Source organism: Cololabis saira, chromosome 12, assembly GCF_033807715.1.
Source record: "Cololabis saira isolate AMF1-May2022 chromosome 12, fColSai1.1, whole genome shotgun sequence".
Classification (NCBI taxonomy): domain Eukaryota; kingdom Metazoa; phylum Chordata; class Actinopteri; order Beloniformes; family Belonidae; genus Cololabis; species Cololabis saira.
Window position 1 is genome coordinate 37115576 of NC_084598.1, and position 25674 is coordinate 37141249.

General features: G+C 41.3%; 2 protein-coding genes across 2 annotated transcripts in view; both read left to right on the plus strand.

The window, feature by feature from the left end:
* The window catches only part of LOC133457452 (protein NLRC3-like), a 141342-nt gene extending 121652 nt beyond the window's left edge, over positions 1–19690 (plus strand). The window contains exons 7-8 of the mRNA XM_061736762.1: positions 18993–19166; positions 19554–19690. Of these exons, the coding sequence (XP_061592746.1) occupies positions 18993–19166; positions 19554–19557 (178 nt within the window). The 3' untranslated portion in view covers positions 19558–19690. The remainder of the gene's footprint in view (positions 1–18992; positions 19167–19553) is intronic.
* A 1370-nt stretch (positions 19691–21060) lies between these two features.
* On the plus strand, positions 21061–24897 carry LOC133456415 (tapasin-like). Its single transcript, XM_061734890.1, has 6 exons — positions 21061–21145; positions 22561–22956; positions 24092–24439; positions 24539–24631; positions 24767–24777; positions 24883–24897. Exons 1-6 carry the CDS (start codon positions 21061–21063, stop codon positions 24895–24897), a joined length of 948 nt encoding a protein of 315 aa, XP_061590874.1.
* Positions 24898–25674: the final 777 nt, after the last annotated feature.

Sequence of the window (25674 nt, forward strand, 5' to 3'; positions counted from 1 at the left end):
AGTTCAGTCTTCTCAGGCTGATCCAGGTTTTCCATCCATCATTACAGAAGCTCACAGCAGAGCAGCTGGCTGCCGGGAAACCGTTGTTCATCTTTGACGGCCTGGATGAAAGCAGAAGTTCACTGGACTTCAACAACGGTCCGGTCGTGTCTGATGTCACACAGAGCTCATCGGTCAACGTGCTGCTGACGAACCTCATCCAGGGGAACCTGCTTCCCTCAGCTCTCATCTGGATAACTTCCAGACCTGCAGCAGCCAATCAGATCCCTCAGAAACACATTGACAGGTTAACAGAAGTACGAGGCTTCACTGACGGCCAGAAGGAGCAGTACTTCAGGAGGAGGTTCAGTGAAGAAGAGCGGTCCAGCAGCATCGTCTCCCACATGAAGACATCCAGAACCCTCCACATCATGTGTAAACTCCCGGTCTTCTGTTGGATCACTGCTTCAGTTCTGGACCACATGTTGACCACAGAGCAGAGAGGAGAGCTGCCCAAGACCCTGACTGACATGTTCTCACACTTCCTGCTGGTCCAGACGAAGAGGAAGAAGAACAAGTACCAGGAGGGACATGAGACGAGTCCACAGGAGCTGACGGGGGCTGACAGGGACCTTCTCCTGAAGCTGGGGAGGCTGGCGTTTGAACATCTGAAGAAAGGAAACATCATGTTCTACCAAGAAGACCTGGAGCAGTGTGGTCTTGATGTCACAGAGGCCTCGGTGTTCTCAGGAGTTTGTACCCAGATCTTCAGGAGAGAGTGTGAGATCTTCCAGAAACCTGTCTACTGCTTTGTTCATCTGAGCATCCAGGAGTTCCTGGCTGCAGTCTACATGCTCCACTGTTACTCCACCAGAAACACAGATGTGCTGAAGAACTTCCTGGGAAGAAACTACATATATTCAACTCTGGATGACTTCCTGAAGAGAGTCATGCGTAAATCCCTGGAGAGTAAAAATGGCCACCTTGACCTGTTTGTTCGCTTCCTTCATGGTCTTTCTGTGGAGTCCAACCAGAGACTGTTAGGAGGTCTGCTGAACCAGACGGAGAACCTTCCAGAAACCATCCAGACAGTCATCAACAACCTGAAGAAGATGATCACTAAGAGCAGGTCTCCTGACAGAATCATCAACATCTTCCAGTGTCTGATGGAGATGAATGACCTCTCAGTTTATCAGCAGATCCAAGAGTTCCTGAAGTCAGAGAACAGATCAGAGAAGAAACTCTCTAAGATCCAGTGTTCAGCTCTGGCCTACATGCTGCAGATGTCAGAGGAGGTTCTGGATGAGTTGGACCTGGACAAGTACAAGGCAACAACACCAGTGGATCGACTGAGACTGATTCCAGCTGTGAGGAACTGCAGAAAGGCTCGGTGAGTCCAGATGAGATCAATAACACCATCAGTCAGTGTAAATTAGCAGTTTAGTTCTTTAAATCTTGTTTTGATCTTCAAATGAAAACTTTGAACCCGATGATTTTGTTTTTTTCTGGGTCACCTCAAGTCACCTCGACCAGAGGTTCCTGTTTCAAACACTTGATCTAGTTTATGTTTTTGCTGCTCAGAGATGAATCTATGTAACGGAGAAAGATGAAACATCAGAACCACTGGGGGGTTTTGTGGACACATGTGTCCTTGGTTAGAGACCTTAATTCTAGTAACTCTGGTTCTGTGATCTCCTGCACCGTCCTGTAACTCCTGTAGGGGTGGGGGTTACTTTCCACAGACTTTAAGAGGAAAGCAGTTGGACTTGTTTTTGGTTCCTGAAGACTTTTCACCTCTTATCCAAGAGGCCTCGACACAGATACGAAGGCTTGAAATCCCATGATCCTCCATAAACTGCTGGTCGTACCAGACCGCGACTCTAGATGGAAAATCTCTGAGTGCTGAATTTCACGAGTGCAGCTTCATTGATTATGAATGAAAGTTTGTCTGAGACAGAAGGTGACAGGTGTTTGTGTTGTTGCTGTAGAGGAGAGCAGCATGAAGACGTTTACAGCTTCATACGAGAACTTCTTAATCAATCTCTGATCAATGCTCAAGTCTCTGTGAGACCAAAGTCTTCTTTAAGAGACCTGAACACAAAATACAAGAGAAACTAGTCAGAAAAATACTAAATATAGCTTAAAAGCTTGAAGATCTTTTATCTGGATACTTGATAAAAGTTCAGCTCCACACTTCGTTCAAGATGTTCAGAGTGAAAAATGTCCAAGAATAAATTAGTTTATGTCCTAAATCAGATGTTTTCAGAGGACTCTGACAGACGTTAACGAAGCCGGTTCCCTCCTTCATCTGCAGATCCAGACAAAGTCTGCAGAAGTTATCAGATGTGTTCAGTCTGGCTTTAACTCAGACTTTATTAGAACTGACATCATATTTTCTCTCATCACAGATTTGTTGATTGTGATCTCTCAAAGACTCACTATGAAGTTGTTTCGTCCGCTCTGAAGTCCAACCCCTCCCATCTGACAGAACTGGACCTGAGTCGGACCAAGAAACTGGAGGATTCAGGAGTGAATATTCTGTCTGGTGGACTGGAGAGTCCAAACTGTAGACTGGAGACTCTGAGGTCAGTCCACTGGAGATGTTTCCACATTTATCCAGTTATCATCCTCCAAAGATGTGACAAAACAACTTTAATTCAAAACATATTCATGAAGTATTTAATATCTGATATGAAAAAATGTTTATTTGTTTTAGAAAGGTTCTGTGTCTATAAAAGTCTGAAGATTGTTATATAATAATATTTTTAGATGTAAAGAGAGAAACCAGTTTAGTATAAAAGAAAGAATAACCTTAAAAAGTTTATTAGACATTAGCCGAGCCCATCAGGCCAAAGTACAAAGTACTTTATACTTTCTTGTGTTTGTAATCTGCCGTTTCCTGAGTCTGAACTTGTTTTAAAACAGCTGCAGGTTTTGTCATGAGTTGATATTACAGGAGCCAAATGCAGGAAACCCAAAGTTCACAGATGGCAGGAAAGTCCTTTATTTTAACAAAACATCAAAACCCAGAAAAAGGCCTCTAACAGAAAACAGAGAATCCTGAAGATGACTGGAAGGCGTGCAGACTGACAACCAGCCGGGACTGAAAGAGAGCAGGGGCCTCATGTACAAAGAGTGCGTGGATTTCAACATGAATCCGTGCGTGGAATTCTTGCGTACGCTAAAAGAAATTCAGATTCTCAAAACTGTGTACGCCCAAATCCATGCACGCTTCTTTGAACATCACAATCAATGGGGATTTGAGCATATATGTCGGATCACAACACTCTGCCCTGTCTCCTCCCTCAACTACATCTATTTGAATATGATAATTAAGAGAATTATCCATTAAAAACCGTTCATCTTAACAAGAAACTTGCAAAAACAAGTAAAACAAATTTAAAAACAAATCTGCTGTGAGCTGGAGATAGTCCTGTCAAAAGTTGAGGCCTGGAAAAAATAATTTATTTGGGGGCATTTCTTCCGATTTAAACTGCATTGCATTATGGGGATTGCTGTTCTTTGCTTTGTGTTGCGTTCCGTTAAGAGTTGTGATTTTATTATGATCGTGAGGGTTTGTGAATGTTTATGGGCAGCGTTAGTGCATCATTACATAAATAATAATACATTTTATTTTTAAAGGCACCTTTCTTGGCACTCAAAGTCGCCGTACACAACACGTTAAAAAATAAAACCAGCAGAACACATTTAAAAAAAAAAACATTTAAAAACAGCGGAGGTAAGAAATAAAGAAGACATGAACATTAAATGAGGTAGGCAGTCTTGAACAGTTGAGTTTTGAGTTGTGATTTGAAAAGAGGGAATGAATCAATGTTTCTGAGTTGGGAGGGTAATGAGTTCCAGAGACGAGGAGCAGAGCGGCTGAATGCTCTGCTCCCCATGGTGGTGAGGCGGGCGGGGGGGACAGATAGTTATGTGGAGGAGGAGGATCTTAGGGCTCGGGAGGCAGTGTGGACATGGAGGAGATCAGATAGATATGGGGGGGTGAGGTTATGGATGGCCTTGAATGTAAACAGGATGACCTTGAATTGGATGCAGAACTGAACCAGGAGCCAGTGGAGCTGTTGGAGGACAGGAGTGATGTGATGGATGGAGGGGGTCCGAGTTATGATGCGGTCAGCTGAATTCTGGACCAGTTGGAGTTTATGGAGGGATTTGTTAGGGAGGCCGAAGAGGAGAGAGTTGCGATAGTCCAAGCGGGAAGTGACAAAGGTGTGAACAAGGATGGCAGCAATGTGTTACAATGTGAACAATATAAACTTGTATTTAAAACATCACGATCTGATTCCTCTGCTGCAGACATAACGAGGGCCGAAGAACATAACTTCCTATCTGAAAATGTCACTTTTCTGGGAAAACACAAAAAACTGTGTTTGCTATTTTGTTTTAAGGATACCTATATGGGTGGAAATAACGTACAGACATGCTGATTAGGTGCAGCCCACCTTGTGATGTCATCTAAAGTGAAAAACACCAGTCAGACAATTTTGCAGATAGGAGGTTATGTTCTTCGGCCCTCGATAAAGACAAATTGTGCCAACGGGATTATCAAGGTGCAAACGTGAGAAATAAAGAGCAAAGTTGCTGTAACTCGGAGTGTTGCATCCGCAGGAGGAGAGACCGGTCTGGGTCCCGGTCCATCACCGGAGAAACACTTTCTGGACGCCTGCAGCACCTGCAGCCGACTCGATATCAGACTCTGAAAGTTGCCTAAACATTCAATAACAACTTTATTCATCATTGCTGAGTCACACCAGTTCTACCAACCAACCGTGACATCTTAGTTTTAGTTTTAAAAGACAATTTTACAGAACCGGTTTTTCGCTGCAAAGTGTATTTTAATGTTTTTCTGTCCAGACACAGTTATGGGATGTTTTAGGATCTGGCTTTTATCTCGAGTAGTCGTCCCATACGGTCGTCATGGTGACAGAGATATCCAATCTGTCAGCAGCTCCCGCTGAAAGCATAATGTTGGTCTGAACCGGAGCACCTGGTCCAGTTCAGGGCAGAGATCCGGAAGGATCTTCTTTACCTTTGTACCTAAACCAGCAGATGATCCAGTCTTCATCCTGGACCAGCAGATCAGTGTGATCTGATGCATCAGCAGGTTCCTCTAACGGAGCCAAGGCTGCCGTTGGGATTTGCGGGTTCCATCGTTGAGCCCCTGACTTTAGTTGTTTATTCAGATCATGTGGTTGATTGTGAGATTATTGCAGTCGTGTATAGCTTATCTGGTAATGTGGGGACTGTTGTGTCCTTCACGTGGTCGTGAACTTATTTTTGACGTTACGTTTTCTCATATTCTGCACTTCACTGCATCACCAGTGCGGGTCGCCAATGGACAAAACTTCAGAAAAGTGCATAGGCCAGACATGATTTGTGCGTGAAAGACCGCAACTTTCTACATTCAAATCACTTTTAGAACATCCGACGGTGAGCGTAGAAAGTTGCGTATGCACGTTTTTTGTGCACCGCACGTTTCGTACATGAGGCCCCAGGAATTAAGACAGACGGACCAACCGCCAGGAAGAGACCATATACTCTCAAGGACTGAGGAGAGAAAGGTGCAAACATTCAGGATGGACGGGATCAACTGAAATCAAAGAAAGAAATAAACACACAAGGATGTACTTTCAAAATAAAACAGGAAACGGGTCACCAAAAGACCAAACCTGAAGAACCTGGTAAAACAAATGTATCACCCACACAGCCACTCTGTGTTACTTCCTAGAGGATGGTGAGTGCTTGGGTTCGGTCTAGTTACAGGTGTAACTAGTTAAGTTTCATCAACCAGTAGTAACACAATAATACCCCAATTAAAATAAACGAGACCCAGAGATAATGTAACATTTTGCCAAAACTTAAGTAAAGGGCGTATTTATTAATTTATATAAATTTTTTAAATGAAATCAATTTGTTTTTTAAATAAACCCTCAAAATTGACAGCAATTATTCCCTCTTTTGTTTAATTGAATTCCTTTTCGTCTTTTACAGAAACTACAAAATTGTATTTTTTTTCTATTCACAACTCCATTCACAACTATTCACAACTTATCCCTTTCAGATAAAATCAAAACATTCCCTCCCACGTAGCTCTACGTTTCTAACGGTCTGGCTCTCCACACCGTTAAGTCTTCTACCAACGGTTCACAAAAACACATTGCTAAAATAAACTTTCAAAACATTGAGTGCGCTGAAATATTCCGTCCCGATCCTGATTACAATGTGCTCAGGCCCCCTCCTGGCTCGCTCTGGCTCAGCCGCCTCCGACAAAATGGGTCTCTGTCTGTGAATCTTGCTCACAAACTTGCACGTCAGCGGCCCTTTTCTCTGAGCTTCTCAGCTCTGTAGGCTCCGGTCCTCCGTTTTTTTTTTGTTTTTTTTTATCCTGATTTTCTTTCCCCATTATATCACCCAGTGCTCCTACCTGGGCAATGCTCCCTCTACCAGGGAGGTCCTGCACTGAGCTCAGGTCTCCTTCTTAACCTGAGTAGTGAGCAGGCCGCATCTTTTCACCAGACAGGGTGGGGCTTCTCTGGCCGGATGTAGCTCATGGAAAGATCCTGTCACTTCAGAGAACATGCAAACTCCACACAGAAAGGCCCTTTCGCCAACCCCACCCAGGGTGTGGGCGCCGAAGTCATGGGGGAATTTAACACGCATTCAGCACCCACAGCGGGAATTGAACCCAGGACCTTCTTGCTGTGAGACGGCTGCAATACCATCTGCGCCACCGTGCCACCGTGCCACCGTGCCCCCCCACCCCGTTTGACCATCTTAACGACACTAAAGGACGGCCACTCGTATTCCTGTGAATTAAACAGGAAAAGATTCAGCACTGCAGCAGTCGAGGACTGCAGTTGTCCATCCCTGCCTTAGACCTGGACAGGTTGGGTTGACGGCTACAGGTGGCGCTGCGTGTCAAAGTGATCATCCTGACAAGAAGTGTGTCTGAGATTCACCCGTGTGGGTTTTTAACTCAGAAATGTCCTTTAATTAAGCAGTTCATTAGTTGTTCAAGCAAAGACTTTTCAAGTGCAAGCGATACAGAACCACCTGATGTTTAGTTTCACACAGACTTCAGAATTTGTTGAATTAGATGAATATACAGAATTCAATCATTCTTATCTTTAACTAAAAGTAAGAGAGTAAAGTAAAAGTAAGTTTTAACAGAATTATTAGGTGTTTGCAAACTAAGGGAACACAGGCCAGAACGCAGCTCCCGAGGCTCCAGCCTGCAAACATGCACAAAAGAGAAAAAAGGGGGGCCGGCACAAGAACCTACAGGAACGATGGACAAAAATGATAGCTACGAGATATTTATAATAAATAAAAATGGTAATGGAGAAGAGAGGCAGGGAAAAGGAGAGGAGAAGAAGGGTGAGAGGCACCGCCCAGCGGATCATGTCGGTGCCCCCCTGCAGCATAGGCCTATAGCAGCATATCTACCGCGAAGCTATATTTACATATATATTAACATTACTAATCAAAAAGATTGGTGTGTATGTTGGTGTTTTCATCTTAATCTAGTGTCAGACTTCGACCAGAGAACCTCAGGATGTTCAGTAAAGTTGAACATGTCAGAGGAACAACCAGGAACCGACATCATGGATGTAACAAAACTGTAAAACCTGTTTTATAAAGTCCAGATACAGCGGTGACCCACATGGACCTGATGACAAAGTTGATATTTGAATAAACACATCTCCGATGAGACTTCAACATGTTTTACTTTTTGTTCAGGTTGGAGGACTGCAGTTTGTCAGGGATCAGCTGTTCTTCTCTGGGCTCAGCTCTGAAGTCCAACCCCTCCCACTTGAAACATCTGGACCTGAGTCTGAACGACATGCAGGATTCAGGAGTGAAACATCTGTGTGGTTTCCTGGAGAGTCCAGACTGCAGACTGGAGACTCTGAGGTCAGACATGTTTTAGTTTTGTGTTCAGATGAATGTGATGTGACACTAACCTGCAGACATCAGGCTGATCTCCTGCTGATCCACACTGACCATCTGACTGCTCTGGTTTCTTCTTCTCTGGTGTCTTTGTGCAGCTTGCAGCGCTGCAGGATGTCAGAGATCAGCTGTTCTTCTCTGGTCTCAGCTCTGAAGTCCAAGCCCTCCCACCTGAAACATCTAGACCTGAGTCTGAACGACCTGCAGGATTCAGGAGTGAAACATCTGTGTGGTTTCCTGGAGAGTCCAGACTGCAGACTGGAGACTCTGAGGTCAGTTCACAGATTTAAAAGATCGGAGAAACTTTAAAAGGTCCGTCCAGACAGATCCTCCACAAACACAGACATGACACTAAGGAGTGTGTTCAGTCGGAGACGTCTTCAGGTTCTCTGTCAAACAGTCGGCTGCAGGAGATTGTTCCTGAACACATCTGGGAACTTCTAGAAAGACTCTTTCTAGAGACTCTTCCTGTTCCAACTGTTTCAGTTACCTTTAGAGGTTAATTTAGTATACTTAATTTAATTAAACATGTCCAGAAATGTTCTCTTTCTTTTCTCCTGTAAGAGATGTTTGGTTGTATTTGAAGTGAAACTCTAAAAGTTGGAGGTGAAGTTTAAACTGCAGTCTGTGATTAAAAGTCTGTTTCTTCATTATTCAGGTTGGAGGGTTGCAGTTTGTCAGAGATCAGCTGTTCTTCTCTGGTCTCAGCTCTGAAGTACAACCCCTCCCATCTGAAACATCTGAAACATCTGGACTTGAGCTGGAACAAGCTGCAGGATTCAGGAGTGAAACATTTGTGTGGTTTCCTGAAGAGTCCAGACTGCAGACTGGAGACTCTGAGGTCAGACATGTTTTATTTGTGTGTTCAGATGAATGTGATGTGAAAGTTGTGTTGACACTAACCTGCAGACATCAGGCTGATCTCCTGCTGATCCACACTGACCATCTGACTGCTCTGGTTTCTTCTTCTCTGGTGTCTTTATGCAGCTTGCAGTGCTGCGGTCTGTCAGAGATCAGCTGTTCTCTGGTCTCAGCTCTGAAGTCCAAGCCCTCCCACCTGAAACATCTGGACCTGAGATTCAACTACAAGCTGCAGGATTCAGATGTGAAGCAGCTGTCTGACCTGGTGGAGAGTCCAGACTACCAGCTGCAGACTCTCAGGTCGGTTCACTGATTTAGGTGTTTATCGTCTGAACTTCACTCACCATCATACATGTGTGTTCCTGCGCACTCAGGGAGATGTCACTTCTGGGTTGATCACTTTTAAAGGGCCATATGATGCTTTTCTCACTCTAAAAGTTTAAAACTGAGTTACATGTTCATCTTTTAAATCATCTATGAAACCACAAGTCTGGCAGAGACAGACCTCCTCCCATGCTGAACACAGTCAGAGACCACACATGCCCTGAAGGAAGACGGGTTTTTGGCTGACGGTAAATAAACTAACTGTTTTAAGGTTTGAGCGGACAGGGCTGAAGTGACAGCTGACCAGGCGTAAAGAGTCCTCATCTAAATAATTATTGACCCAAATATGAATCAGAGGGGATCAGGAGAGGCGAGATGGTGACCATGCAGAAGACAGATCCAGGAACAGCAGGCCAGGGTCAGAACCGAAGACAGGCAGATAATCTCAGATAGAGGTACCGATCAGGGCTGGGCCTTAAAACCAGGTCCAAGGACACAGATCCGGTCTAGCATAGCGGTCACAGGAGAACTGCTGGACACCGGTATCTGCAGGGAGACCACAAACCCAATCTGGCAGAAAGTGAGAGCTGGAGTCGTGTTTAAATAGGAAGAGGAAGAGGTGAGGATGATGAGGGTGATCAGCTGGCAGGGAGAGAGGGAGGAAACTCTTCATCTCCCTCCAGAAGGTTCCTTCATGGACCCGCTGTAGTCGGTGTGAGGTTGGGATTTGTCGGTACCGCTGTATCTCTTACAGTAGACGTTCTCCCCCCTTTATTCCATTAAAACAGTTATCTGTAATAAGTAGATAAAGTTCTCATCCAGTGAAACCACCACCAGCTCTTCCTGCCGCTGCTCACTCAGACATTCAACACAAGATTATGAAGCAGAAGATGTTCAGCATCGTTATGTCATATATCACATCACACAACTAACAAGACCCAACTGGTTTCCTTCATGAAGATGCTCCAAAGACTGTAAAATAAGTCACATCTATGACTCCGCTGAGCTAAAAGTAAGACGTATAATCAGCTCACTCAGTACTGTGTAGTTTTTCATTCTGAACAACAAAGTACTTTGTTTACTTTCAATATTTTAAAGATAATTTTAAAAATAGTATTTAGTACTCTTATTACTATCAGTTGGATGAGGCAGGTCCCGTATGTTTAACAGAACCTCTTATTCTCAGTAAATTTGCTTCTGTTTGATTGTGATGCGTCTATCATTTGTGTTTCATCCATCATTAACAGAAATATGCTAATCATAATAATTCTGATAAAAATACCAAACATTGCTAAATGTTGAATTTGATGGCAGCAACAGAACCAGTTAAATCCAGTCCTGCATTCCCAACTCCATACAGGGTCTCCATGATCCCAGCGATAGTAATCAGAGTACTCTCCACTATTCTAGAATACTTTGTGACCACGTTCCTGAACGTAAATATAGTACAGTGTTGGCCGACATTGAAAATTATAATCTAATCAAAGAAACGAAGTATCTCAGTCCTGCGTTTAATGTGGAAACATCAAGAACCCTGATGGAGTTGTTTCTGAGTGAACATGAGGGAAGAACCGAGCTGGGATTTGAACCAGGAACCTTGTGACTGTGAAGCTCCAGTGTTCCCACCACACCACCCTGCTGCCCTCTGATCTGATGTGGACCAAACACTCATCTAGAGTTTTATCTGTGTTTTATTCTTTGATCAGGTCGGAGCGCTGCAGTTTGTCAGAGATCAGCTGTTCTTCTCTGGTCTCAGTTCTGGAGTCCAACCCCTCTGATCTGACACAACTGGACCTGAGTAAGAACCACCTGCAGGATTCAGATGTGAAGCAGCTGTGTGGTTTCCTGGAGAGTCCAGACTGCAGACTGGAGACTCTGAGGTCAGACATGTTTTAGTTGTGTGTTCAGATGAATGTGATGTGAAAGTTGTGTTGACACTAACCTGCAGACATCAGGCTGATCTCCTGCTGATCCACACTGACCATCTGACTGCTCTGGTTTCTTCTTCTCTGCTTTAGTCCTCCAACAGTTTGTTTCTCCTTAAACTTCCTCTTCTGATTTATTACATGAAAACTAAACATCTGAATGTGTCAGACAGGAACAACTGAACAATCAGAGATGTGTCTGAACTTGGAATAAAACATCTGAACAAACAAGAATTAACTGGGAAATAAGAAAAATACATATTAACCAACATTTAAATAGGTAATACTAGAAATTAGCTTTTTATAAGTAGTATTCTATTCAGAAAAATGTCAATTATATCTTGATCTTAAGGTCTTTTAATAAAACAACTGAATATAAAGTTCTTAGATTGATCCAGGATTACATATTGTATTCCAGACCTCCAAAGTCATCTCCAGCTGCTTTTCTCTGCTGCTTTTTCAAATGTTTTCCACGGTTGGATTAGTTTCATCACTGATCATCTTGATGTAGTTTTTCTGGGACAGTTGGGAGGATTGTTGCATGAAAGTAGAAAGAAGAAGTCCAGGATGTGTGAGAAAGGCTTGACATATCCTCCTGAGTTCATCCTGGGTGATTCCGCTGCAGGAAGACGATCCAGGATGAGAAGGTGCAGCTCTGTCAAGCCAGGTTGAACTAATCCTGGTACGTGCACGTTGACGTCTTCCTAAAGCAGACCGTGAGGTCAGTCCCAGATGTCCTGATTCAGAAAAGAGGACGAGTGTTGCTGATGTTTCACCGAGTGAACAACAGCTTCTAATGGAAACGTACGAGGAGCTTAAACAGCTGATACGTTCAAAAATGTCCTCCAGACGCTGTTAATAAACTCAGAGGGTTTGACAGACAATAGTGGACAGACTGAATGTGTAGTAGTCCAACATATGAGCTGTAGAGCTCATTTACTGAATAACTTCTTACTGTGGCTGAAATCAGTCAAACCAACGTTGGCTTCCTTTGACTACCGTTAAATTTAATTTCAACAAATACAAGTTTACCAAATATAAAACTCTGAACATGGAAAACATCTTTTTCTAGGTTTTTACTATCATGTCTGAATAAGCCTGTTAAGATCATTTCATCCAGGTGACAGCAAGACATAAGGTGCAACAAATAATGTCTTTTTATGGTTTTCAGTGTGTAAATAGAATAGAAAGCCTTTATTGTCGTTATAATGATATAATGAGATTAGGCAGCAGGTCCATAAAAGTGCACACATGTAAAGACTATGTAAAAAACAAAAAATAAAATAAGAAACAGGAAATATAAATATATATATACAAAAAACTAAATATAAATACACAGGTGTTGAAGTAAGAAAAGTAAACTAAAGCTGCCATCACCTTTATAATTCTCATCTATGTGGAGCCTGTAAGATGATGATGATGATGATTGATTGATCAGAGAGACAGCTGACTGATCAGATGGAGCAGCAGGAGGAAGAAGTCCTGCTTGTTAGTCTGGTCCAGACCAGGGGCCTGTACTACGAAGCGGGATTTGGGGTTAGCGAGGTAACTTCAGGTTTAACCCTGGGTTTTCAGGACTACGACGGTGGTTCACTTCTTAGCGGGGCACATCGCCATGGTAACTTATGCTGAACCGCTAACCTGCTCCGGAGCAGGTTATGTTCGAGATACAGATCGCCGGGTGTAAAAGCACCGCCCACTGACCAATCAGCTCTCTTGGAAAATGACATGCCCTTTCGAAGAGAATCTAGTGGAGCTTGGTGCGCGGATCGTGAGAGGATCCCTCCGAAGAGAACGCGTATTCAGGGACCACCAAAACCCCTTTGCTTTCCCTGATGAGTACCAGTATGAACGATCCAAAAAAAAAGGAAAAAAACAAAAAAGAGGTGGAGGAGAAAATAAAAAATAAATCAATCAATGAATAAATAAAACAAATCATCACCCAAAATCCGATGTACAGTCAATCCAAAACTAATACCAATTAAATAAATAAATCAAGAAGAAATGAAAAAGAAGATGCATTTGTAAGGGGATAGCAAAAAAGGGATTTTCAATTTCGTCCCTCGAACATTCTGAGAAGTCACTTTAAAATACTAAATACCCCCCTCCTGAAAAAATTAAAAATTAAATAAAATAAATAAAAAAACCCAATTCTTTGGTACAGCATCAGCACAAGTTATCGGTCAACAACAATAGTTATAGAACCAATATATACAGGACTGTCTCAGAAAATTAGAATATTGTGATTTTCTGTAATGCAAACACAAAAACAAAAAAAATGTCATACATTCTGGATTCATTACAAATCAACTGAAATATTGCAAGCCTTGTATTATTTTAATATTGCTGATCATGGTTTACAGTTTAAGATTAAGATTCCCAGAATATTCAAATATATGTTTATATCCCTATGAATTTACACATTTATACAGTCAGCGATCTTTTGCCAGCTGTCTTTCCTGCATTTTGCAGCTGCAACTGTGTTGCTTTTTGCCTGTATTATATGCCTATACTCATCATATTTCCGTAAAATTATTGTTTGCTCTTCGCTACTGAAATAAGCGGCTCTGACAGCGGACTTCTCCATGCTTGCGATTGGTCATGCGCTGAAAACACTGCCCCTTTTATGTGCACGCGCTCATATCCAGATTGGAGAAACCTGGGTTGATATACCGAGTTGATAACCGCCGTCGTGTGACCGCTTAGCGTGATTGCAATTGTCCCGCTTAGTGAATCTGGATAAGGAAAAGATATCCTGGATATGTTGAACTTGCTTCGTAGTACAGGCCCCAGGTTAGCTGCACACCAGAGATCTCCATGGTAACGTATCCAGCCCTGCTTCTGTGACAACACTGAGATTCTAACGTTTGTACCAACTGAGATATTCAAACACAACATGTTCCAGTAACAAGTTGTTCATCTGCTTGTTCAACACTTGAAACTAGTTTTACTACATGAAATATTAGACATCAGTTCATCATGTTTTTGTGTCTCTGACATTCAAACAAATGCTTCATTTTCCTTCATATAAATGAATGAGTTGACATTTGTCCCAGAATTCCTCCTGACATGTTTGTTTGGGTGGAAACTTCAATCATTTGGCTGCAAAACATGAGTTTGTATGGATGGATCCACTGGTGGAGCTGCAGAGCTGAAGAGCTGAAGTCACTACGTCTTTATTGGAGCAGCAGCATGATGTCATGAATATTGATGAAGCTCTTTTTCACTGGTTCTGTTGGACTGTTGGAACCTGCATCCTGGTGGCTTCAGCTCACATCTGTTATTCTTTATTCAGGTTGAAGAGGTGCAGTCTGTCAGAGATCAGCTGTTCTTCTCTGGTCTCAACTCTGAAGTCCAACCCCTCCCATCTGAAACATCTGAAACATCTGAACCTGAGTTACAACAAGCTGCAGGATTCAGGAGTGAAACATCTGTGTGGTTTCCTGGAGAGTCCAGACTGCAGACTGGAGACTCTGAGGTCAGACATGTTTTAGTCGTGTGTTCAGATGAATGTGATGTGAAAGTTGTGTTGACACTAACCTGCAGACATCAGGCTGATCTCCTGCTGATCCACACTGACCATCTGACTGCTCTGGTTTCTTCTTCTCTGCTTTAGTCCAACAGTTTGTTTCTCCTTAAACTTCCTCTTCTGATTTATTACATGAAAACTAAATATCTGAATGTGTCAGACAGGAACAACTGAACAACCAGAGATGTGTCTGAACTTGTAATAAAACATCTGAACAAACAAGAATTAACTGAGAAATAAATACATTTGTTCCAAAATTTAAATAGGTAATTAGTCTTCTATTCAGTAAAATGTCAACTATATCTTGATCTTAAGGTCTTTTAATCAACCAATTGAATATAAAGTTCCCAGATTGATCCAGGATTACATATTGTATTCCAGACCTCCAAAGTCATCTCCAGCTGCTTTTCTCTGCTGCTTTTTCAAATGTTTTCCACGGTTGGATTAGTTTCATCGCTGATCATCTTAATGTAGTTTTACTGAAACAGTTGGGAGGTTTGTTGCATGAAAGTAGAAAGGAGAAGTCCAGGATGTGTAAGAAAGGCTTGACATATCCTCCTGAGTTCATCCTGGATGATTCCGCTGCAGGAAGACGATCCAGGATGAGAAGGTGCAGCTATGTCAAGCCAGGTTGAACTAATCCTGGTTCGTGCACGTTGACGTCTTCCTTAAGCAGACCGTGAGGTCGGTCCCAGATGTCCTGATTCAGAAATGGAGGACGAGTGTTGCTGATGTTTCACCGAGTGAACAACAGCTTCTAATGGAAACGTACGAGGAGCTTAAACAGCTGATACTTTCAAAAATGTCCTCCAGACGCTGTTAATAAACTCAGAGGGTCTGACAGACAATAGTGGACAGACTGAATGTGTAGTAGTCCAACATATGAGCTGTAGAGCTCATTTACTGAATAACTTCTTACTGTGGCTGAAATCAGTCAAACCAACGTTGGCTTCCTTTGACTACCGTTAAATTTCATTTCAACAAATACAAGTTTACCAAATATAAAACTCTGAACATGGAAAACATCTTTTTCTAGGTTTTTAATATCATGTCTGAATACGTCTGTTAAGATCATTTCATCCAGGTGACAGCAAGACATAAGGTGCAACAAATAATGTCTTTTTATGGTTTTCAGAGTGTAAATAGAATAGAATAGAAAGCCTTTATTGTCGTTATAATGATATGAGATTAGGCAGCAGGTCCATAAAAGTGCACACATGTAAAGACTATGTAAAAAATAAAATAAGAAACAGGAAATATAAATATATATACAAAAAAATAAATATAAATACATGGGTGTTGAAGTAAGAAAAGTCAACTAAAGCTGCCATCACCTTTATAATTCTCATCTATGAGGAGGCTGTAAGATGATGATGATGATGATGATGATGATGATGATGAAGATGATGCTGAATTGTAATTTATCTGTAAATGTTGATGATGAAAATGAGGAAACAAACACACAGAAGATGATGAACAAGTGTTGATGAAATGAATGATTGATCAGAGAGACAGCTGACTGATCAGATGGAGCAGCAGGAGGAAGAAGTCCTGCTTGTTATTCTGGTCCAGACCAGGTTAGCTGCACACCAGAGATCTCCATGGTAACGTATCCAGCCCTGCTTCTGTGACAACACTGAGATTCTAACGTTTGTACCAACTGAGATATTCAAACACAACATGTTCCAGTAACAAGTTGTTCATCTGCTTGTTCAACACTTGAAACTAGTTTTACTACATGAAATATTAGACATCAGTTCATCATGTTTTTGTGTCTCTGACATTCAAACAAATGCTTCATTTTCCTTCAAACAAATGAATGAATTGACGTTTGTCCCAGAATTCCTCCTGACATGTTTGTTTGGGTGGAAACTTCAATCATTTGGCTGCACAACATGAGTTTGTATGGATGGATCCACTGGTGGAGCTGCAGAGCTGAAGAGCTGAAGTCACTACGTCTTTATTGGAGCAGCAGCATGATGTCATGAATATTGATGAAGCTCTTTTTCACTGGTTCTGTTGGACTGTTGGAACCTGCATCCTGGTGGCTTCAGCTCACATCTTTTATTCTTTATTCAGGTTGAAGAACTGCAGGTTGTCAGAGATCAGCTGTTCTTCTCTGGTCTCAACTCTGAAGTCCAACCCCTCCCATCTGAAACATCTGAAACATCTGGACCTGAGCTGGAACAAGCTGCAGGATTCAGGAGTGAAACATCTGTGTGGTTTCCTGGAGAGTCCAGACTGCAGACTGGAGACTCTGAGGTCAGACATGTTTTAGTTGTGTGTTCAGATGAATGTGATGTGAAAGTTGTGTTGACACTAACCTGCAGACATCAGGCTGATCTCCTGCTGATCCACACTGACCATCTGACTGCTCTGGTTTCTTCTCTGATTTAGTCCTCCAACAGTTTGTTTCTCCTTAAACTTCCTCTTCTGATTTATTACATGAAAACTAAACATCTGAATGTGTCAGACAGGAACAACTGAACAACCAGAGATGTGTCTGAACTTGGAATAAAACATCTGAACAAACAAGAATTAACTGGGAAATAAGAAAAATAGATATTAACCAACATTTAAATAGGTAATACTAGAAATGTGATTTTTATAAGTAGTATTCTATTCAGAAAAATGTCAACTATATCTTGATCCTAAGGTCTTTTAAGGAACCAACTGAATATAAAGTTCCCAGATTGACCCAAGATTACATATTGTATTCCAGACCTCCAAAGTCATCTCCAGCTGCTTTTCTCTGCTGCTTTTTCAAATGTTTTCCACGGTTGGATTAGTTTCATCACTGATCATCTTGATGTAGTTTTTCTGGGACAGTTGGGAGGTTTGTTGCATGAAAGTAGAAAGAAGAAGTCCAGGATGTGTGAGAAAGGCTTGACATATCCTCCTGAGTTCATCCTGGATGATTCCGCTGCAGGAAGACGATCCAGGATGAGAAGGTGCAGCTATGTCAAGCCAGGTTGAACTAATCCTGGTACGTGCACGTTGACGTCTTCCTTAAGCAGACCGTGAGGTCGGTCCCAGATGTCCTGATTCAGAAATGGAGGACGAGTGTTGCTGATGTTTCACCGAGTGAACAACAGCTTCTAATGGGAACGTAGGAGGAGCTTAAACAGCTGATACGTTCAAAAATGTCCTCCAGACGCTGTTAATGAACTCAGAGGGTCTGACAGACAATAGTGGACAGACTGAATGTGTAGTAGTCCAACATATGAGCTGTAGAGCTCATTTACTGAATAACTTCTTACTGTGGCTGAAATCAGTCAAACCAACGTTGGCTTCCTTTGACTACCGTTAAATTTCATTTCAGCAAATACAAGTTTACCAAATATAAATCTCTGAACATGGAAAACATCTTTTTCTAGGTTTTTACTATCATGTCTGACAACGTCTGTTAAGATCATTTCATCCAGGTGACAGCAAGACATAAGGTGCAACAAATAATGTATTTTTATGGTTTTCAGTGTGTAAATAGAATAGAAAGCCTTTATTGTCGTTATAATGATGTTATGAGATTAGGCAGCAGGTCCATAAAAGTACACACATGTAAAGACTATGTAAAAAACAAAAAATAAAATAAGAAACAGGAAATATAAATATATATATAAAAAAAATATATAAATACATGGGTGTTGAAGTGAGAAAAGTGAAATAAAGCTGCCATCACCTTTCTAATTCTCATCTATGTGGAGCCTGTAAGATGATGATTATGATGATGCTGAATTTTAATTTATCTGTAATTGTTGATGATGAAAATGAGGAAACAAACACACATAAGATGATGAACTAGTGTTGATGAAATGAATGATTGATCAGAGAGACAGCTGACTGATCAGATGGAGCAGCAGGAGGAAGAAGTCCTGCTTGTTATTCTGGTCCAGACCAGGTTAGCTGCACACCAGAGATCTCCATGGTAACGTATCCAGCCCTGCTTCTGTGACAACACTGAGATTCTAACGTTTGTACCAACTGAGATATTCAAACACAACATGTTCCAGTAACAAGTTGTTCATCTGCTTGTTGAACACTGGAAACTACTTTTACTACATGAAATATTAGACATCAGTTCATCATGTTTTTGTGTCTCTGACATTCAAACAAATGCTTCATTTTCCTTCATACAAATGGATGAGTTGACATTTGTCCCAGAATTCCTCCTGACATGTTTGTTTGTGTGGAAACTTCAATCATTTGTCTGCACAACATGAGTTTGTCTGGATGGATCCACTGGTGGAGCTGCAGAGCTGAAGAGCTGAAGTCACTACGTCTTTATTGGAGCAGCAGCATGATGTCATGAATATTGATGAAGCTCTTTTTCACTGGTTCTGTTGGACTGTTGGAACCTGCATCCTGGTGGCTTCAGCTCACATCTTTTATTCTTTATTCAGCTTGGAGTACTGCGGTCTGTCAAAGATCAGCTGTTCTTCTCTGGTCTCAGCTCTGAAGTCCAACCCCTCCCATCTGAAACATCTGGACCTGAGATCCAACAACCTGCAGGCTGCAGATGTGAAGCAGCTGTCTGACCTGGTGGAGAGTCCAGACTACCAGCTGCAGACTTTCAGGTCAGTGGAGGTTGGAGTCGGTCCTGCTGCTTCCAGCAGTTTTCTACTAAATCCAGCTGATATCAAATCAAAGATCCAGTGTTTCCAGTGAAGCTGCAGCTTCTCAGCGGCTGCTTTCCCCAGTAAAGCTGTGAGAGGAGGATGATGACAGGCTTCAGGATCAGATGATCCAGATGTTGGTTGTGGACCGGTGTTGTGTTTGTGTTCATGTGTCCAGAAATAAATGTGTATTCCAGCTGACAGCCTTCCAGGATGTACAGACTGCTCCACTGCAGCTCTGAACACTCTGAAGTCCTGGATGTGCTGCATCACTGACTGACAGCTGATGGAGGGAGTCTCTGCAAACACTCCTTTATCTCCTTTCTTCTTTCTTCTTTTTCTCTCCAGATAGGTATGGTGAGAGTGAACAGGACGGTGTTTGTGCTGAGAGGATGAGACGTGTCCTGATGGTCCTCAGAGGTTCAAGCAGAACCAGTTTGTGTTGACAAACTCTGACTGGACTGTAATGATGAAGAAGATGAAGATATATTAATTTAGTTCATGTTAAGTCAAAAAGTCTTTATTGTTATTATATTATTGATAAAAAACAGTACATCAAAATGTAGCCTTTAATTTGAAGTTGAGTTTCTTTCAACATTGTTCCTCAAGCACTTTGTCTAAAGTCTGAATGAGTTCTAGTACGGAGGAGCCTACTACTAATGTACTGATGGATAAATGTCTTACGCTGCCGTGGCGGAGCTGCTCAGCAGAGCAGCCATCTCCCCCACCGAGTCACGTGACTCCCCCGGTGTTTTCTTTTTATTTACATATTTCCGTTTCATTCCAAGTTTTCCTTTTGTTGTTGTTGTGTTTTCAGCTTCGTCAGGTTCTTTTTTGTGATCAACTTTTTATTTATTTTTCATTTATATATATATATATATAGCGTCCCCACAGTCCAGGGAGAGAGAACAAAACACAACAAAACACCACCTGCTCAGATGCTTCTTCCCCCTTCCTTCCCACACCCTCCCACTCCCACCAACCCACTCCACCCCCACCCCATACCCCCCAAATAATGGATCCAAATGCAGAGAGCCAAAAAAAAAAAAACAGAACACACAAAACAAAAACAACAGCAGCAACAAAACACAAAGCACGTACACCACTCCCAACCCCCTCCCCTTGCCATCCAGGAATCCCACGACATTCCCATTCACTAAATAAGCCATTCTAAACATAAAACCAAACAGACAAAGATCATGTAAACCATGGAGCTTCGTCAGGTTCTTAAAGTTTCTCTCCGCGTCACTGATGAAGAGAGAGAGTGAAGAGATCCGTGGAAATAGCAGCGTTTGTTCATGAAACACGAAACACAAATGAACTTGACTCTGTCAATAAATGTTCCTCAGAGTTTGTTTCAGTAAATATTGTAAATGTTTTCTGGATATTAAGATGATTGTTAACACTTCAAAGAAACTCAAAATTCTTCAGTAAAACTTGGATCTTTTCTCTTGTTCAGTTTACTGTGGTTAATAAGTGTTTGTCTGTGATTAGTCTCAGTACCAGGAGCGTCACCGACCATCACAAGGCACTTTTTATTCTCTTGTTCACCATCAGCACAAATCTGACTTTTTTTTCATAAGAGATCATTTCACACTCTCTTTCTTTTATTGTAATACTGACATAGATTAAACTCTCATTTTACCACAAACTGCACAAAACGCTTGAATATGCGTCAGATATGAAGAAAGAAACCAAAAAGTTTTATGAACTGAATTGAATTAAAACACGAATGTTCAACACTTGTTGATCGATAGTTGAAAAGGTTCTTGTTAATGGAGGAATGGAAGGGGGGTCTGGTAATTGGATAGTCAATTTGAATGAGGAGCCATTTACTAAGTGATCTGTGGGGGTTATGACGTCCGAAACGCCTGCCAGAGTTGTCTGGTACCCTCTGCGGAGCCAGGAAGACGGTTCTGATGTATTTGTGCAGAACCCAGGTAACCCCGCCTGAGGTGTTACATCAAGAATGGTCTCTGGAACCTGTGAGAGCGCAGATGGTGGGGCTACATTTCCAAGTGCGATATACCAGAGAAATGTCTGTACCAAGTGGAGAGAGATCAAGAGATGTGTGGTGGGACTTACTGTGGTAGGCAGGGCTCCAGACTAACTTTTTCACAGGTAGCACTGGTGCCACCTAGCTTTTCATTTAGTAGCACCAAAACAAATTAGGTAGCACCATATTTTTAATTGCACATAACATATTTAGAAACACTACAATAGTATTTGTACTTCGTTACTTGACACCTCTGCTCATTTGCAGTTTTCAGAGAGTATTTATTTTATTTATTTATGCTTAAATACCAACTAAATGAAATAAAATGATAAGAAAAGAGGTAAAATAATAAAAAGCACAAGTTGTTAAAAATAAGGGCAGTAGAGTCCAGCAGTATTTAATTTAAGAGTTCGCTTCAGTAAACAGTAATGTTTTTAGGCCTGATTTAAAGGATCTACAGTTGGAGCAGACCTCAGTTCTACAGGAAGTTTGTTCCACCGGTGAGGAGCAGAATAACTGAACGCTGCCTCACCTTGCTTGGTTCTGGTTCTTGGGAACCACAACAAACCAGATCCAGATGAACCCCAGGGGTCTGGGAGCTTCATAGGAACTAACAGATCAGGCATGTATTTTGGTCTCTGATTTGGATTCTTTGGTTTCTTGGTTCAGATTGTTCCATAAACTGATTCCTTTCACAGAAACACAATGTTCCATCAATTTAGTCCTGAATCTTGGTTTTTTTAAAGATCTCTGTTCATTTTAAGTTATACTTGCTTTCTCTTTTTTCAAATCTTTTCTAAATGTTGATTGGTAAAGTTTTTTTTATGAGCTTTAAACAAAATTTGCAGAATACTATAGTCTACTAAATCGTTTTCTACTGATTATTCTTATGGCTCTTTTTTGCAAAATGAAAATTGACTGAATATACAGGACTGTCTCAGAAAATTAGAATATTGTGATAAAGTTCTTTATTTTCTGTAATGCAATTAAAAAAAAAAAAAAAGTCATACATTCTGGATTCATTACAAATCAACTGAAATATTGCAAGCCTTTTATTATTTTAATATTGCTGATTATGGTTTACAGTTTAAGATTAAGATTCCCAGAATATTCAAATTTTTTGAGATAGGATATTTGAGTTTTCTTAAGCTGTAAACCATGATCAGCAATATTAAAATAATAAAAGGCTTGCAATATTTCAGTTGATTTGTAATGAATCCAGAATGTATGACATTTTTGCATTACAGAAAATAAAGGACTTTATCACAATATTCTAATTTTCTGAGACAGTCCTGTATGTTTTACAGGCATTTCCCCAAACTTCACCAATCACACTTTTTTTTTTTTTTTTTTACAAAGTAAGCTTGTGTCCTGTTGTAAATGGGTTTCTGTGCAGCACTGTATTGGTCCCGTCTCTCTCCACAGTTGCCATGGTGATCAAAACCCAGACTCCAGTAGTGAACGCCCGCCTGAGGTCGGAGCAAAAGCTCCACTGCCAGTTTGCCGTTGATCACCGCGGGCCGAACGTGACGCTGGAGTGGCACCGGCAGCACCGCGGAGAGAGGTCCAGGCTCTTCAGCCACGTCAGCCGCTCAGGGCAGACCCACGGCTCCGGTGTGGCGCTGAAAGGCCTGGCGGGAGGAGACGCCTCGTACACGCTGCCTTTCACCAAGATGATCAGCGAAGGAACCTACATTTGCTCCGTGTCTGTCGTTCCACTGTTTGCCAGTCTGGACGTCAATCTGCACATTGAAGGTGGGAGAAAAGTCACAGGTCACAGACTACGCAATGATCTGAATGATCTTATTAATATTTGAAGCTCTGATTTCAATTTCAATTCAGTTTTATTTATAAAGCAACACAAGTTGTCTCTAGGATCTTTCAGGGCCAGAACATGACCCCCGATCAATTATTACATAAACAATGGCAGGTAAAAACTCCCCTTTAGGAGAGAAGAAACCTTGAGCAGGACCTGATTAACAGTCACAGAGAGATGATTATTAATTACATATAAATATATAATAAGGTATCTGTTGGATTTTATTACCTTTATCAGTAGATGTAGATTAATAAGCTATCACGCACAAAATATGTCCCAAATAAAAATGCCATAATAACATTTAGGACAATCATTTGACAGAAATTCAAAACATTATTTATGTTTTCATTTTCTTGAAATTAGAAGTTGATGTGCTTCGTTTTGTCAATGGCCCAAAAAGGTCAAAACAATAACTGATTAAAGTGATTTTTAAGCTCTTTAAAAGTTATCATCACATGATAAGGTCAGAAATAATAGTGTACAATTGCTTTGTCACTGTATTACTGTCTACTGCCCTTATTTCTAACAGCTTGTGCTTTTTATCATTTTACTTCTTTTCTTATCATATTATTCTTAATTTTTTTAAATACTGTAACTTATTTGTTATTTACTGTCTAATTATGTCTTGCCGCTTTTAATGTCAATATAAAGCACTTTGAATTACCTTGTGTTGAATTGTGCTATATAAATAAATTTGCCTTGCCTATTAAAGTAGATTTTTCAGGTGTCCTGTGTTACAGGTGAGGATTTAAAACATTTTTTTTTTTTAGGTCACCAAGTAAACGCATTTCTTTCTTACATTATGAGGATAATTAGTATTTACTTTACTGTTTTAATACTGTTACACACTATATTGTGTAACAGGAATATAAGATTGTGCTTTTAATAGCAAAGTAAAACAGCAAGCCTGTAGGTAAACTGTTTCTTTTCATCCTTTACTACTCATAGATTGAAAATTAAAATCAGAACGCTTTGCTGTTATTACACCAGCAAGTAAAGAAATACAGACATGCACAAATAATTATGAATTTTTTAATCAACAGTAATAATTGTCGTGCCTCGTGTCCTCAGAGCCGCCCCGGGTTTCTCTCAACGTGGGTCCCACTCTGGTGATGGAGGAGGGGAAGGAGCAGAAGATCATGTGTGAGGCAGAGAGCTACTATCCTCTGGATGTGGACATTACGTGGTATGAGCAGGACCCGCGAGCGTCGCGTCAGCGGGTCGGTGCGCCGCTTCCCGTGATGCTGGAGAATATCCTGATGTCCAGCCACAAACACAACACGGACAGCACCTTCTCCGTGGCGGCTTTCTTTTACCTGCAGGCGTCTCTGAAGTCTTCGGGGAGGCAGTTTACGTGCAGCGTCACCCATCAGTCCTTGAGAGTGCCCATCAGGCAGAGCTTCATCCTGGAGGTTGAAGGTAAGGAGAGGTCGCGGTATCTCAGTTCTTGCTGTACTGTGAGTTACCACCTGGTGGCAGCAGATTGTCACATCTCTTTATCTGCTTTCTCCACGGAAGAGCCATCCAGTTGGATGCTGAACCTCGCTCTTGTCTTCTTGGTGTTCATACTGTTGGCCGTTCTGGCTGTGATGCTGCCTCGCCTGAACTCAGGTTAGTGAGGGATAACATAATAACACCGTAACGTCTATATAGAAGCTTATATGAAATAATTTCAAGACTAACTATTACTGTGACATTTGACGTTTTGATGGTCAAAAGAGTAACTGTACTTTATTTTCTCTACAGCAAGAAGACAGGTACGGGTAAAAAGATATGAAAACCTTATTTTATGTCTTACAACCGATATTGTTGTATGTTGATGTCTCACTGACGTGTTTGTACCTGCATGTGTGTTTCTGCAGAAGAAATTCTACTGAGAGAACTTGCCGCCATGACAAGAACCAGAAGTACCAGTGAAGACAAACTATGTCTCAGATTTGCGTCGTAAACTTTTGGCGAAGACGGTTGATGAAGCAGGTTCTAAACTACTTTTGTTTAAGTTTGTGTGCAGTGAATGTCTGTAGATAATCAGGAAAGCCTGGAGGTGACTTTCGATGGTGTGAATGTACTTTTATTGATCAGGTAGAATAGATTGTTTTGGTGAAAGAGGCTTTGAGTGGACTGACATTTACCTGGTAAATGTTGGGGCGTCCAAACTAGTAATTTTGAAATGACGGGGGGCCGTCCCTCATAATGGCTGCAATGCCTAATCAAATATATCCATCCCGTGACAGAATTGAGAGTTGGAGTTTTCTTGCAGAGAAAATAAAGTGGCTTAATTTTCTGCATTTGTACTTTGGGACTATAGTGACACTAGGGCTGCAACTAACGACTATTCTGATAGTCGATTCGTCAACTACTACTGAAATGCTTAGTCGACTAATCGGATTAATTAATAATAATAATTAATAATCAAAATTATTAAATGGCTCTTATTTTTATTTAAATTTTGCATGAGATTGTTTGAATAAATTAAAGACATTAAAGATGGACACTTCGTTCAGAAATACATATTTTAATGATCTTTACTGCCAGACTGTGATGTTGCATCTGTCGCTGCTATACTGTTTACCGTGCGCTGTACTCTACAGCGCATGTGTAATTCTCAGTAGAGATAGAAAGGGAGGGAGATGCCTCACTCTGTTAATTTTTTT

What these genes read in the sequence shown, in the direction of transcription:
- LOC133456415 (XM_061734890.1), top strand. Translation starts at nt 21,061, where the DNA reads ATGACGTCCGAAACGCCTGCCAGAGTTGTCTGGTACCCTCTGCGGAGC. An exon ending in TGTATTTGTGCAGAACCCAG is followed by an intron (nt 21,146 to 22,560) that starts GTAACCCCGCCT and finishes TTTTTTACAAAG; the next exon opens with TAAGCTTGTGTCCTGTTGTA. An exon ending in CGTCAATCTGCACATTGAAG is followed by an intron (nt 22,957 to 24,091) that starts GTGGGAGAAAAG and finishes TCGTGTCCTCAG; the next exon opens with AGCCGCCCCGGGTTTCTCTC.